Source organism: Setaria italica, chromosome VII, assembly GCF_000263155.2.
Source record: "Setaria italica strain Yugu1 chromosome VII, Setaria_italica_v2.0, whole genome shotgun sequence".
Lineage (NCBI taxonomy): Eukaryota > Viridiplantae > Streptophyta > Magnoliopsida > Poales > Poaceae > Setaria > Setaria italica.
The window spans coordinates 29,865,242-29,881,038 of NC_028456.1; the positions used below are offsets into that span (position 1 = coordinate 29,865,242).

Here is a 15,797-nt window from a genome sequence, read left to right on the forward strand (position 1 = left end):
AGCGGATCAGGCTGGAGACCAAACCGCGACGCACGAGGACCGAGGACGGCGTGGAGAGCCACTGCCGAGCGTCGCCACCGATGATGGCACCGCCGCCGCCAGCCGTTCGTCCATTTGGCAATCGGCACGAGCGAATGGTAGGATAAGATCCAAACTAATCTGGATCGGGCTCTAGTAGGATAAGGGTAGTGCCGGATCCAATGGTGATCCATAACAAAATTAATTAAACGAATTATCTCTTTGCTTTTAGATCCGTGCATTTTTTTTATGGGAAGGACCATTGGAGCAAAACTCAAGAGTTTTTTATTAACTTAAATGCATAGTTTAATCAATGCATTAAAATTTTTAAATCCAATTTAATTTGCTTAAAATAACTTTCAAAAAACACTTATACTACACTACATGTGCCCGAAACCTTCGAGCTCTTCTATCGATCATATGAATGCTCAAGTAGTCGAGTTCACATGGTCTGCTGGAATTTCAACATTCATCTCGAGCTTTCATGGGCGTTGAAAGAGGCCTTGAACGGTAGGGACATGGGGCCTGTTCGCTTCAGCTTATAAGCCGGCTGAAAAGCCAAAACGACTGATTTGTTGTGAGAGAAAAATACTGTTTGGTGGCTGATAAGCCGGCTGAATAAGCTGAAGCGAACAGGCCCATGGCAACTAGCGTTACTAGCGGCACAGGGGGTGGCCGGCACACCGGCATTTCGCGGGCTGTGTTGGTCGATCGGATGAGTAGGGAACGGGAGGAGTGATGGAGGCGGATGCAGAAAAGAATGTAAAAACATGAACCTGATGCCCCTCTTTTGAAAAAATAAATCAACTGCAACTAGTTTTATAATTATGGGTGTTCTTGTGATTTTCAGGGTTCATTTGCTAAATTTCCAAATTCATTTGGACTATCTGTTTTTTCCGCTTCTGAACGACCGTTTCCTTCCCGGTTGGGCCCAACCAAGCCGGCCCATTCTTTTTTCTCTCCAGGGCTGGACCCTATAAAGGCAGGCCGGGCCAAGGCTCAGAGCTTTTTCGTCGTTCTCTTCTTTCTTCCCCGTGCGCGCGAGCCCACCTGTCGCCTGCCGCGCCACCAAATCCGCCATGGCCGCCACGGTGCACTCTTGGCGTCCACATCTGAAATCCCGGACAGCAAGAAATGCACCCTTTTCTTTTCGCTAAGATCCGAAGATTCCGAAGCCCTGGCGCCATTTCTTCTAACCTTGAACTTTCCTGGAATGCATGCTTCTGAACAGGGAGGCTCAACGCCGCGCGCTGATATGCACCCAAGACGATGCACACTTCTGAGTTCTGATTCCGAATTCTAAGTGCTTCCAGAATTTCAAGCACGCGCCACTCTGAAAGTCTGAACCCGTAGCAACGACTGTATGGCTTTATGCATGATGCCATGATGACACAACGATGTTCAGGAAGGACCCTACAGTCCCCTCCACTTGCTGGCACTTGCGTTGCAACTTGCACGCCTGAAGAGAGGTTCCAGGAGCTCCCACTCGCAGCCATGTGATCGTGTGGCAGATCAGTACTAAGCGACCCAGTGGTAATGAAAGTCCATTAGCTTTCTTCCATGGATCTTATCCTCTCAGCCCCGCGGGAGTTAATGTTAATCCTGCTGCTCCTTGCAGTAGGGTTTCGCTGTCCCGTCTGATGATCTCTGGGATGGATCATGGATCCGTGCCTTATCCCTGACCACTTTGCACCGATCGAATTAATGACATAGGATACAGTCATAACCATCATGCTTTGTTCTTCATCACCAATTCACCATTCACCAGCACACTGAATCCCCGTAAAACCGGAGCCAAAACCTTTGTGCTGAAACAATGTCAAAACGATATGAGAAGCTTCTTTTTTTTGAAATAAAATATGAGAAACTTTCCCGCTTGATGATATGAGCAGACCCTAGGGATCCCCAGACGAACTTTCTTGAGAGCAAAAAAGGTAGTGGTGAGAGTGATGGAAAGGTGGCGGCCAAAAACACGAAAAGGCAGGATTGGATGCCATTCTTTAAAGGCTATAGCAAGCTAGCTGCCTAGCTGTATCTGTGAGATGAGATGCCATTCTTTAAAGGACTATGATGTCGCCGGCGGCTGCCTCGCCCGGATCGGCAAATTTGGTAGCGGCAAAATTGACATTTTACCATAAATATGCAACTGTAACATTTCGTTTGTATTTGTGAATTATTGTCCAAACCTTAATTAATTAGGCTCAAAAGATTCGTCTCGCAAAGTACAACAAAACTGTGCAATTAGTTTTTGATTTCGTCTACATTTAGTACTCCATGCATGTACCGCAAGTTTGATGTGATGGATAATCTTCTTTTTTAATAGTATCAAAGTTGGAATTTTGGAGTGAACTAAACCCCAAAACGGCATGAGTCGCGCAGCACATTCTTCCAAGGATGAAAGATCCGCCCCAAAACTTGCCCACATCCCTGAATCTACGATGATTGGTCGCCGAAAAAACTGCAGTCGTATACTATACTGCACCATCCGGTAAAAAAATATGAGTAATTTCCTTTTACCATTGGATTTCGATGACTGAAAATACAGATACGAGCAACTTTACAAGCTCCCTTAAATACAGATACTGCACCACATTCCTGAATGAATCTCCGATGATTGGTCGCTGAAGAAACTGCAGTCGCATACAGTGTATACTGCCCCCATCCGGTCAAAAATATGAGTAGTTTTACGTTTGTTTCTACCTAATTGCCTTTTACCATTGGCTTTCGATGACTGAAAATACAGATACTAGTTCTTAGCATAAGGTTGGCATCACCAGGCTGTTGATGGCATCTCGTGTGTTTTCACCGCGTGTGGTTTACCTCTCGGGCTCGTGTGAAAGTTACCGCGGGATTTTCGAGAGACAGAGGAAGCGGCGGGGCCTGCTGGCCTGGGAAATGCGTTTGGAAAAAGGGCGGGATAGGGTACTGTTCCCAGATACCCTGCCAGTACTTCCCCCTGTCTCGAGCGGGCCCACAGCCCGTAGGCTGTATGGGCGGGGGGTTCTCTTCCAGAGAAGTCCGCGGGCGATCCGATTCGCCCGTTTCGGATCCGACGCCTGCCCCGCCGCGACGACGAGACGACTCATCAGACGAGGCGCCCGCGGCACTGCTTGCCTGCTGGGGATGCCCTTCCCTCCGGCATGGCGCCAAGCGGTGGGCCCAGCCAGCGCATGAAGAGAGAGAGAGAGAGAGAGAGAGAGAGAGAGAGAGAGCAGGCCGGTCAAAGGTGGTGAGGCCAAGCAGAGGGCTGTGGTCTCCCAATCTGCGCTGCGTCTCTGCTGTCGCGCCCTGAAAACCCTATCCTCCGGTCCTCCTCCTCCTCTGCTGCGTTGCACGCCGTGGCAGGGACGGTATGCGACACGCGGTGCAAAGCGCACCCGGCCAAAGCTCCCCCTGCCTCCTGCTCCGGGTATGGTCCCAGGGTTTTCACTTTTCACTCGCTTGCTCTTGGGATCCATCCAATCGTCCTAACTCCTAAGCTCGATTTCTCGTTCCCAATCTCCAACTTTTTTTTTCCAATTGAGTACGTATTGGCTATTTACACGTTTGATGGGTACCGCACGGTTGGTACGTGCAGCAATTGCGGCCGCCCGTAAGAAGAGGGAGGGAGCCGGCGTGGCTTCAGGGTGGCCGCACACGCCGCGGGGGCGTCGCGGCGCTGTCCGTCTACAGGAAGCCACTCCGGCCATCAGCAACGACCATCGATGTTCATCACCACTTGAACAGCGACCGCGTGTGCATTCTTCGCGTGGGAGACGGCGACGACCAAGACCCCCAAGCCTTTAGCAGAACATTCGGGGAAATTCAGGAGCAAAAAAAGCTGCGACTCCGCTGCCGCGCCACGCCATGCCCTCTGCAGCTGCAGGTTTTGCACCGCATGCCATTGCATGCCATCGCTATCGCTGGCAAATCCAGAGCTCTCCAAGCCGTCCCCCATGGCTGCCATGCATGGCCACCTAGCTTCTTGGCTGCTGCCACTTTGGGCGAGGCAAAGGAGGATTCAGAGAGCCCGAAGAGGAAGGGAGCGATTGGTTACTGGATTAGTGACAGCTCGGGCCACTAATGCCGACCCTAATCGAGCCACCAATCACCTTCCCTTTCAGCTCGATCCCAATATTCCATCGATCACCATCCATCGTCCGTCGCCGACGTTCGTTCACACCGAAATTTCATTTCACTGCAGCAGAAAGCCAGATATTTCCGTGCTGCGATATTTCTGCTCACAGGATCAGCGAAAACTTATCCAAAACCCATCATCGTCAGCTCGGGTCGTCGCTCATCCGGGCACGCGGTTGCCATCCACGCCTTTCCCAATCGACGACGGCGACCGGAAAGCAGAACGAAAGGCAAGGGCGTCCTTTCAGGTTCAGGCTGGCCTTGCAAGTTCTGATATCAGAGGAAGGTTCTAGAAGCTCCAGCTACCACCCGTCCGGAACTTTATCCGAACGCGTGCAGCGACGGCGCGGGTCTACCTCCCCTCCCAACGACCTCCGCCCGGGATCTCTCGTCTTCGTCTTCGTTGGCCACCCCCTTTTTTTTCCCCCCCACCGAAGAGGTATTGAAACCAGTGGCCCAGCCTGCCGATCTTGTGCTTGTGGGTGAACGGTGATGCAGCATCCAGCAACCTGCCTGTTCATAGCTTCTCCGTGTACGGTGTACCAAGCTGCCAGATTTGCCGTTTGCAAAACGGAAAGGGGGAGGGACGCTTTCCGGGGCCAGAAATGGAGGCACCGTTAGCAGCCATTACCTGATTGACTGTGTCATCCTTGTGGTGGTCTTCCCTGTGTTTTCTTCACCTTTTTACTGTTTTAAGCGTACGCTTCATTTGGCATATGATGGTTAGCAGGAAATGAACCATGTTTTTTTTTCCTTGACCCAAACTCCTACGAAGAACCTTTAGATTTGGTTTCGAATGCCTTTTCCTCGACATACTAATTATAGAAGCCACTCTACTTTGAGTAGATGGAATCTAGAGTCTCATCTTTTGTACTGGTCGGAATTATATCGGTCACACTAACCCTCTAATATGCTGGAACCTCTAATATGCTGGAAGAAATTGTAGGATATGCTGGAAGAAATTGTATCGGTCACGATAAACTCTCCAATATGATCGAAACGAGATGTTGCAAAACTAAGGCTCGAGATTCCTTTGGCCCAGCTGATTTCAGCTATCAAATCCACTGAAACTTGCATAATCTTGGATTTCTGCCACAAAACCTCCACCATGAAACCCTAGCCTCTCCAGGATCAGGGGCCCCCGGAGGGCCACGTGTCGGCGCCTCCCCCGGTGGCGATCCGGGCCGTCCATTCATGCGGGCGGCATGGACGACTATGCAGCCCCAGCTCCAAACCAACACGGCGGTCGACACATCACACGGGCGCAACAGTATCGGCGGCTGTTCATCTCATCTCTGACAAGTGACCATGATCACCTAGCCTAGAGCTCAGCACCCCTTCCCTCTCCCACTCCCTCTTTCCTCCCAGATTCCCGCCCCCCTCCGCTCCTCGGCTCCTCCTCCTCCCGGGCTTCCCCCCACTCGCTAGCCTCTAGCTCCGGGCCTCCTCTCGCTGTGCGTGCACAGCGGTGGCGCACAGGCGCGGGCAGTAGGGGCCGCTGCATCGAGGAGCGCGCTGCGCCTGCGCGGCGCGGCAGGAAGGCTGCAAGGCTGGCGGCTGCTGCCCACTGGGCGTCGCCCTGAACTGTGGAGATTCCCATCCCCATTTCCCAATTATGGATAGCCAGCGGCCAGGGGGGGAGGACTGAGGTCGCTCGCTCGCCATTGCTCCCGTTTGAGGTAAGCGCATGGAATTCCTGGTCTTGCCCACCTAAAAATCCTAACGAGATCGGATCTTTTGGCTGCCGCGAGCCCGGGAAATGGAGAAAGGCGGGATCTTGAAGGCGCCTTCTCCTACCTTTCTTGGTTTCCTGCTGTTTTTTTTTCGGTTATCCTTTTATTGATTGATTCATGATTGCATTTGTGAGTCCCTCTGTTTAGCTTTCGTATCCATTCTACCGGTGGTTAATCTGTGCGAGGTTCCTCTGTTTTTTTTTAATGCCAAAGCGAAGTGTTCTTAATGTTGCCTAGCAGAGTGGAGTTACAGCCAAACAGGGTTTAGCTCCTTTTGACTTTTTGTATAGCCCCTTTTCCCCTAATAAGTTCGATCCTAGCATCGGCAAGTGTGAGTGCTGTATTCATTTTTACCGGAAAAGTGTGGGTGCTGCTGGTTGCTGGTAATCCGCTTTGGGTGCTGAAATGCGATGGAAAGTGAGGTACAATCTTGGAGGAGTGATCGATGGCTTGCCATGTTTTGCCTTCAGCATTCTTTCAGATTTTGGAGAAACGCAATGGAAGGACCATTGCTCGTTCCCGCCTTCCAGAGTTAGCTAGAACAAGTGGTTGATTTTTGGCTGCCGGATACCAATTCATGGTGGCGCTTTTTGGGCCTTTTGTTTCTGCTTTTCTCTTTCAAGAAAGTACACGATGCCTTTGCCCAACTTCGTTTTCACTGCCGACTACCAAAATCGCGTAGGTCCTACCTTATTCCCCGGAATGAGACTATCATTGCAAGCGGTTGTCATGAGGACTTATGCCAAATCCTGTGTTTAATGAGAGAATTTGTACCATCCCTTAACCTTCATGGCCCTGATTTCTTAAATTGTCAAGTCACCATTGCCTTTAGACAGCAACCGAGCGGAGGCCTGAGCCTGGGCTTTTGCAGATTCCTCTTATCTGTTTATTTCTATATCACAATATCAGATGCGCCATTCAAATGGCATCTTTCACAGACACTAATTTCAGGTTGCTTTGTTTGCGTGGCTCTCCTTGCAATCTCTCAGAATTTATTCCTGAAGAATACCAGGCTGCTCCACAACTAGCTGTTTATTCACGTATTCGCTATTTTGACCATAAATTGCCCCATCCATTATGGGTCAATAAATTGGAAGTGCATTCACAAGATTACGATCTTTCGAGTCTTTCCTGACATTTTCTACCTTAGGGCTTAGGTTATTAGCCTTGAAGACCATGTTCTGACTTGTTGCTTTTCATTTTTAGGGTCACAACTTCTCGTACCTGTTGTAGCTCGGCAACCTGTTTAGCAAAATGAGGCCTTCAGACGACAGGGCGCAGCTCTCAGGCTTTGCACAATCAGAAGAATCAACACTTGATGTGGAGGGGCATTGCTACCATCAACAGTCATTTCCTTGTTCTCCATCAATGCAACCAATTGCTTCTGGGTGCACACACACAGAGAACAGTGCGGCATACTTCTTATGGCCAACATCAAACCTACAGCATTGTGCGGCCGAGGGGCGTGCAAACTACTTTGGCAACCTTTCAAAAGGACTTCTTCCCAAGTCTGGCAAGTTGCCCAAGGGCCAGCAAGCAAATAGCTTGCTTGACTTAATGACTATAAGAGCTTTCCATAGCAAGATATTGCGATGTTTTAGCCTTGGGACGGCAGTGGGATTCCGCATCAGGAAAGGGGTTCTGACAGATATCCCTGCGATTCTTGTCTTTGTTGCTCGCAAAGTTCACAAGAAGTGGCTTAATCCGACTCAATGCCTTCCTGCAATTGTTGAGGTTGGGAAACTTCAATTTATATGTATTTTTGATTATTGGACTAGCTTGTTTTCTTTGCACTTTGTATTGGTTTTGTCATGGTCTGAATAGCTTTCACTTAGTTGGATCATTGACAGGGTCCAGGAGGTGTTTGGTGTGATGTTGATGTTGTTGAGTTCTCGTACTATGGTGCACCAGCTCAAACTCCAAAAGAGCAAATGTTCACTGAGCTTGTTGATAGGTTGTGCGGTAGTGATGAATGCATTGGTTCAGGCTCTCAGGTACACATTTGTTCTTTTCTGCATTGATTGATTTTTGAACCATATATCATGTGGATTAATTAGATTGTGCTACCGTGTGCACTTGTGCAGCTGTGCACAATGATTGTATCAGACAAAACCATGTACTACAAAATTGTACTAGTGGTTTGTAAGGGGACCATTCAATTTTGTCAAGATTCTTCTCATGATTTTACCAGTACGAAGGGAAAAAATAATTGTACGGCATGCATAGGAGGCTAAGGACTGACAGTTACTTTTTCAGCTAGTCCAATCATGTAAGATGCCTGGTTAAAGGAGCTACTATGAATCCTGCAAATGTTCAGTTCATCCAGCTGGATGTTCTGATAAGCTATTACAACTAGTATCCCCTGTAAAATCTATGCTACAGCGGCTAACACATCATCTGAGATAATGCAACTGAACTTTGCTTCTATAACCTAATTACCTTGGTCATTGGTTCTCTCTGAAACAAATAGAATGCTTCTCTGATGCAATGGATGATTCAAGAGGGCATGCTTCTGAAAACTTCCTCCTTACGGATCTTGTTTCACTGCTTCAGGTTGCAAGTCAGGACACTTTTGGAACTTTGGGTGCCATTGTAAAACGGCGAACTGGCAACAAGCAGATAGGTTTCCTCACCAACCGGCATGTTGCAGTTGACTTGGACTACCCAAACCAGAAGATGTATCACCCATTGCCACCCAACCTTGGGCCTGGTGTTTATCTTGGAGCTGTCGAAAGGGCAACATCTTTCATCACAGATGATGTTTGGTATGGAATTTATGCCGGAACAAACCCAGGTAGAGCAGTTACAAATTACCTGGTTAATATAGGAAATACAATATTACTTACAGCTTTAATTGCTTGGTTAATTTTGTGTCTATTTAAAATTTCACAAGATGCCATTATTTATTAATCTATTCATATCAAGCATGGTTTGACATTTGTGATTTTATTGAACTTTGTCAGTCAAATTAACATCAACTTGCTCTTCAGGTTACTACTTGCAAACAAAGCAGCATTAAGTTTTACTTTGAAAAAAATTTAGGTTGGGCCTTTTTTCTGAACAAATAAAATAAAGCCTATTTTCCGTCATGCTACCCAAGCAGTACATCTACCTTATATTTTTTTTGCTGATGATTCCAAATGATGTACATAACCTTCTAATTCCCAAACATACATGCCATGCTCTAATGAACCTGCAGAGACATTTGTACGGGCTGACGGGGCATTCATCCCATTTGCTCATGACTTTGACATCAAGACTGTCACGACTACGGTTAGGGGTGTTGGTGACATCGGGGATGTTAAGGTTATAGATCTGCAGTGTCCACTTAATAGCCTCATAGGGAGGCAAGTATGCAAAATCGGCAGAAGTTCTGGTCACACAACTGGAACTGTGATGGCTTATGCCCTTGAATACAATGATGAGAAAGGAATAAGCTTCTTCACTGATCTCCTTGTTGTTGGTGAGAATCGCCAAACATTCGATTTGGAAGGTGATAGTGGAAGCCTTATTATCCTGACCGGCCAGGATGGTGAGAAGCCACGTCCTATTGGGATAATATGGGGTGGCACAGCAAACCGTGGGAGGCTAAAGCTTACATGTGACCATGGCCCTGAAAATTGGACCAGCGGAGTTGATCTTGGCCGCCTTCTGGACCGTCTTGAACTTGATCTTATCATAACCAATGAATCACTCCAAGGTATGGTATTTTCCTGGCTTTCTGTTCTCTGTGTTATTCTCGTTTTCAATTGCCCGTTCAGATATCTACAAAATTCATTGCACGGCTCACAATTATTATTACAGAAATTGAATCTGTATGTTTTTTTGGTTTTTTTCAATGACACACAACTGACAGAATTTATCCCAAATGAAGATGCCGTGCAGCAGCAAAGGCTTGCGCTGGTGGCTGCAGCCAACTCTGCCGTTGGGGAGTCTTCCACAGTAGTCCCTCCTGTCCCGGAAGAAAAGGTGGAGGAGATGTTCGAGCCTCTGGGGATCAAAATTGAGCAGCTGCCTCGAAATGATGTTCCAGCCTCTGGAACTGAAGGGGAGGACGCAGGTGTGACCAATGTGGAAGTGGAAGAGCGCCAGTTCATCTCAAACTTCGTCGGCATGTCCCCCGTGCGCCAAGACCAGGACGCTCCGAGACAAATCGCCAACCTGAACAACCCATCAGAGGAAGAACTCGCCATGTCACTGCACCTAGGCGAACGGGAGCCCAAGCGGCTACGCACTGACACAGAGGCCGACCTCGACCTGGAGAAGTGAAGGGGTCATTTCAGCATCCCTACATTCAGAAACCAGAAGTAGTCCGAAGATCTCCTGCGGTTCAGCAAACTGAACCAGCAGCCTTAGCCTAAACCAGCAGGTTCTTGGCAAAAGCACTATCATGTACCATGATGAAACTTGATTCAGCATTTGTAGGATTTTAGGTAGTATCCCTGCAGTTTTGCTGTGCTCATGAGACTTTATATACACAATGCTGAATCCCCTATCATCATAAAACAATGCACGGAGTGATGAATTGATCACTTTTTTCCTATCATTATTGGTCAAGTTGTTTCAAGATCAGCTTCCGGAAAATCTCATGTTTTCACTTTCTGAAGTAGAAACTGCTGTTTTTTTTTTCTGCTAGTATGTATAGCGCCTGTACATCTCTGTCTATGGTCGAATCGACCTTCTTACTACTTGCCAAACGGAAGATGTTGAACGAATATGCTGAACATAGACGACGTAGGATGGGATGAGAGGATGGTCCTACCCTAGTTCGGGATGGTCCTATCCTAGTTCTTTAAGGATTCAAAGGGATGGAATGGTGTCGATTTCACACGGTTAGTTATAGTAATTTGGGATCGTCCCGTCCTTCGAACCTCCACTCCCGTCCTTCGAACAACGCATCATCCACTTATTTTTTTTCCAGAAGCAGATTTCACTGACACGTGGGTCCAACACGGCGAGCCGGCACGAAACCTAACCGTACTATACTAGGACTCCTCTGGGACGATCAACCCTAATTACTTCCAGCCCTAGTCACTGGTGGCTAGGCCCCGCAGCACGTGTGACGGGGTGAGACGGATCCACGTGGCCGCTGGTTGCTTCGCGCATCTCCCTTCGGCTGGGCGTTAGAGTACGGGACGGGAAACGGGAAGGATAGCGAAACCCTCACGCCGCCCACCTCCCAATTGCGGAAGCGAATAAAACACCGCAGGATTCCGGTTTGGCTCCAGCGTCGGTGTCCCCCGATTGGCTCCAAACCTTGCGGCCCCGTTCGCGCGATCGGAGCTAGCTGGTTTGGCGGGAAGGCCCTCGCCTCTCCTGTCTTCTCTTCAGCTGGAGGTAGTTGTGGGGGTCGGTCGGTGTTCATCGTAGGGGGCTGGGGGCGTCAGAGTTGTCGGCGTTTTCTTTTCGTTTCAGCCAAGGAGTTGAGTTGAGTTTCCTTGGCGGGAGCAGATTTCTTGCCGCCGCGGCAGATCGGGACTGCTCCTGTTCCATCTACGGACCAAATCGCTTCAGTTTTTGCTCTGATCCCCCCAAATCAGGTCGCTGCCTTTGCAACAATTTACTGAAATCGCTCATCTGTTCGTCTGGTGAAGCAAATCGCAAGCTGATTTCCCGAATATAATCTTCAGCTCACCTTGATTTCGCTGCAATTTGCTGGAATCGCTGGGCCATTGCTGCTCAGCTTGATTTGAGACCTGCCGACTGCTGACGGCGCTTTGTGGGGGCTAGTTACCGCTGGTACTGTTTGGGAGCTGAAATTGGATAGAGAAGGCTTGGAAAAGCGCAACCTTTTCTGGTGACCATGACGCTACTGGAGGAGTTGATCCGGGCGATTGAGCTCTGGCTGCGGATTGTGAAGGAGCAGGTGCCCTTGGTCGATCCAACCCTTGACCCGGTGCTACTTGTTCCTGGTATCGCCGGCTCCATCCTAGAAGCTGTTGATGATGCTGGGAACAAGGAGAGGGTGTGGGTGCGCATCCTCGCCGCGGAGCATGAGTTCCGAGAGAAGCTCTGGTCCAAATTTGATGCCTCCACTGGTATGAGCAACACTCTTGTTCACCAATAAGTTATAGTTTCAATTCAGTTGGCTATTATATATTGACTTAATTATTTATACTCTAAGTTTCTAATGTTATGGACTGTTGACTTGCTTATTTTACATGATTTCAAAAAAAGGAAGTTAGAATATTGAGCTAACAAAAAATTGGTAGAGATGCTTGTACTAAAGTCACATGGTCTTGATGAGATAATTGCTATAAACAAATGTATGGAAATTTAATTTCTTTTCTTTGGCTTGATAAGGAAAATTGTAGCTAATCCATTTCAATTTATGCTTTTCCCTTATGCTATTAGATTGTTTCCTGCTTCTATGTCATATGATACAAAGGTATTCTAATGGAGCAGGTGAAACTGTTTCTGTGAACGAGAAAACGAGAATTATTGTCCCTGAGGATAGATATGGTTTGTATGCCATTGACACATTAGACCCGGACATGGTAAGACATTACTTATTTGGGAGCTTTATTGTTGTTTTGTTATTTTTTAAAAGTTTCACATCAAACAGTCGCAGCTTGTAGAAGTACATGTTTGTGATGTTTTTTCAGCTTTCTGTCTCTTAGCTCGTGGCTCTCATCATGTGCTCGGTTTCTTGTTATAATAGCCATTTCAGATAATTTTCTCTTTTGTCTGTTGTTGGCTAAAATCCAACTTATAAGTAGTAACTCGGAAACTGGGACTTTGAAGCCACTTGATTGTGGATTCGATCTGAGCCCCAATAAAGTGCATAAATTGTAGTGGTTCTCTAATCTCATAATTTACTACATTTTGGTAATAGATCATCGGTGATGAGACTGTGTACTACTATCATGACATGATAGTGGAAATGATTAAATGGGGATATCAAGAAGGAAAAACTCTCTTTGGATTTGGTTACGATTTCCGCCAAAGCAACAGGTAAATTTTGCACTTGTTTTATTTAGTTACCCACTCCGTGATCCTTCACTGATTATTAATAGTCAGAGTTTTCTGAGTATTTCTCATTGGTGATATAAGTATTGTGGGATTTTCCCAATCTCTGGTGGGACACATTACTTCTCCATCCTTTTTGATACCGTTATTTTCTTCAGGCTCTCAGAAACACTTGACAGATTTTCCAAAAAGCTAGAGTCAGTTTACACGGCATCTGGTGGGAAGAAGATAAATCTTATTACTCACTCAATGGGGGGATTGCTTGTCAAATGTTTCGTATCTCTGCACAGCGATGTCAGTACTTCATGTCCTTTGGATCTTTTCTTTCAAGACTATAGTGCCTTTTTTGAATAGTGTTGTTTTTCTTCTATAGGTATTTGAAAAATATGTTAAGAGTTGGATTGCAATTGCTGCACCATTCCAAGGTATTATGTGCTTGAGTATGATTTCTCTGACATTATTAACATAATTTGAAATAGCTGCTGGATGTCTTATCTCCTGTAGTAATATTTTGATGATTACCCATCTGCCATGGAACGTTTATCAACTTTGAGCTAATGAATGAAAATCTCACCTTTATGTTGTATTGTAGGAGTTATACTAAGCAGGTATTCAGTATTGCCTTGCCTTTGCACCGCATGTTGTTGTGAATCATCTCTACTAGGCTGCTAGCAAATTTTGCTTGACAAAAGCAACCTTTTCAGGTGCCCCTGGGTACATAACTACTAGTCTGCTGAATGGAATGTCTTTTGTCGAAGGATGGGAGTCAAAATTCTTTATTTCCAAGTGGTGTATGCAGCAATTGGTATGCAAATATCCTACCCATTCCCATCCTCTGCATGTTTCACGTGGACACCAAAATTTTTGTGTTTGGAAAGAAGGCTGAAAACAGTTTTTCTGCTTCAGCTACTTGAGTGCCCATCAATCTATGAGTTGTTGGCAAACCCTAACTTCCAGTGGAAAGACACCCCACTGCTACAGATTTGGAGAGAGAATTTGGATAACGATGGTAAGAAAAGTGCCCTGTTAGAGTCATATGAGCCTGCAGAAGCAATAAAGATGATTGAAGAGGCTCTTTCCAAGAATGAGGTGAGCCATCCGCATTTAAAATTATGATATAACTCAGCTTACATTGATGCTTACTCTTTCTGAAAATTAAATTTTAATGGCAGATCGTTGCTGATGGGATGCATATTCCGGTGCCCCTTAATTTGGATATATTGAAGTGGGCAAAGGAAACTCATGATATTTTATCCAGTACAAAGCTTCCAGAATCAGTGAAGTTCTACAATATTTATGGGACAGATTATGATACTCCGCATACTGTCTGGTACTTTCCCACCTGGATAGTTCTGATTTTAGTTTTAGTTGTGTTCTTGCGCTAAGCAGAATCTCCATCGGGCCCATTGATATGATCGGATTATGTGTTAATTGCTGTTTATAAATTGCTCGATAAAGAGTGGTGAATAGCATGCTAGTAATTTCACAATACTTGTATTACTACGAAATGTCGCCAAAACCCAAATATGCAGGTGGCACATAGTCAAAGATTATGGGATAAAGGCACAAATATGATATAAACCATCGATGTAGGATGGCTACTTAGATATTTGATGAGTAGCATCAACTTTCAGTTACTAATATTCATGTGTTTTGCAGCTATGGCACTGAACACCATCCGGTTTCAAACCTTAATAACCTCTTATATGCTCAGGTTAGTTTTTTTTTTTGCTTGGTTTCTGGCTTCCTGGTGCGCCGAACAATCAATCCCAGGTTTTTAGTGCCTGAGGCTCTAAGCCATGTTCTTATTTTCAGGGAAAATATGTCTATGTTGACGGTGATGGATCTGTCCCAGTAGAATCAGCAAAGGTCTGATACTTTTGTTGTTCCAGTTCATTATTTGGGAATTCTAAGGAAAGCTACTAAGAAAATTGAGTGGAATGTTTTTTTTTTCTTTTTGCAGTCTGATGGGCTTAATGCAGTGGCAAGGGTTGGAGTTGCTGCTGACCATCGAGGAATCGTCTGCAGCCACCACGTGTTCCGGATTGTCCAGCACTGGCTGCACGCTGGAGAACCTGATCCATTCTACAACCCCCTGAACGACTATGTCATACTCCCAACAGCCTATGAGATCGAGAAGCATCATGAGAAATGCGGGGATCTCACATCAGTTTCAGAGGACTGGGAGATAATCTCCCCGAGCGACAACCAAACCTTGAGGCCAGCTGAGGTTCCTCCTATGGTCAACACCCTAACTGCAAGCTGGGAGGGCGTGGAGGGCACACTGGAAGAGGCGCAGGCGACAGTCATCATTCACCCACGGAACAAAGGGCGCCAACATGTGGAAGTTAGGGCTGTTGGAGTTAGCCATGGTGGCTAAGCCAGCCATAGGGAACATGCAGGTTGCCTCGCAGAGCTGAACCTACAGAGCAACACTGTAAAATAGCTGTACATATGGCCTCTCTAGGAAATCTGTGTTTAGAACTATCAAATGTTTGTGCTGCTTGTAAATGGTAAGAACTGCCAAACTGGGGCTCTAATGATGAATCAGAAGGGAAAGAGCAAAGCCGTGTTTGGATTGCAATTTCCTCGCAAAGAAATAAGAGGGTATTGCAATTTGCTTATATGTTGTGGATGGAAATTGAATAGTTTACACTTTTTAGCTTGTCTGTGGAAGGGATAAATAAAGGCTTTGTTGTTGTAATCAGGTCTGTTGGATGTGCCGATGCATTTTGTTTGGCCGTGCAGCATATTCTGCGCCTGTCATTTCTTCAGCCGTAAGGGTCGGTCAAATGTGTCATAAAGCATATTCAGAATATGCCAATTTTTCTCCAATAGACTTAGTCGCCTGAGATTTTTTGTTCATAATGATCCAGTCTTTCTTTGCTCTGGACTTTATGACAGTTTGGTACAGTTGCACCCAACTGGACGCTGGAAAAATTGACCCAGACCATGCAGCGG

The 15,797-nt window shown here is 46.5% G+C and overlaps 2 protein-coding genes across 4 annotated transcripts; both read left to right on the forward strand.

The window, feature by feature from the left end:
- The first annotated feature begins 5,387 nt into the window (after positions 1–5,387).
- LOC101781956 lies at positions 5,388–10,434 on the forward strand. Of its 2 annotated transcripts, none has more exons than XM_022828334.1 (6): positions 5,388–5,813; positions 7,074–7,601; positions 7,718–7,861; positions 8,421–8,661; positions 9,067–9,567; positions 9,724–10,434. In XM_022828334.1, exons 2-6 carry the CDS (start codon positions 7,122–7,124, stop codon positions 10,134–10,136), a joined length of 1,779 nt encoding a protein of 592 aa, XP_022684069.1. In that variant the 5' UTR covers positions 5,388–5,813; positions 7,074–7,121; the 3' UTR covers positions 10,137–10,434. The 2 variants fall into 2 exon arrangements, with proteins under 2 accessions (XP_022684069.1, XP_004976803.1); XM_004976746.4 differs by having other exon boundaries at positions 5,393–5,813; positions 9,742–10,434.
- A 460-nt stretch (positions 10,435–10,894) lies between these two features.
- On the forward strand, positions 10,895–15,540 carry LOC101782359 (lecithin-cholesterol acyltransferase-like 4). 2 transcript variants are annotated; one of them, XM_022828335.1, is made up of 12 exons: positions 10,895–11,204; positions 11,598–11,905; positions 12,273–12,364; positions 12,703–12,821; positions 12,995–13,130; positions 13,210–13,261; positions 13,541–13,641; positions 13,743–13,925; positions 14,009–14,166; positions 14,496–14,550; positions 14,652–14,705; positions 14,800–15,216. In XM_022828335.1, the coding sequence occupies exons 2-12, from the start codon at positions 11,671–11,673 to the stop codon at positions 15,214–15,216; spliced, it is 1,602 nt and encodes a 533-aa protein (XP_022684070.1). In that variant the 5' UTR covers positions 10,895–11,204; positions 11,598–11,670. The 2 variants fall into 2 exon arrangements, with proteins under 2 accessions (XP_022684070.1, XP_004976804.1); XM_004976747.4 differs by having other exon boundaries at positions 10,901–11,905; positions 14,800–15,540.
- The last annotated feature ends 257 nt before the right edge of the window (positions 15,541–15,797 follow it).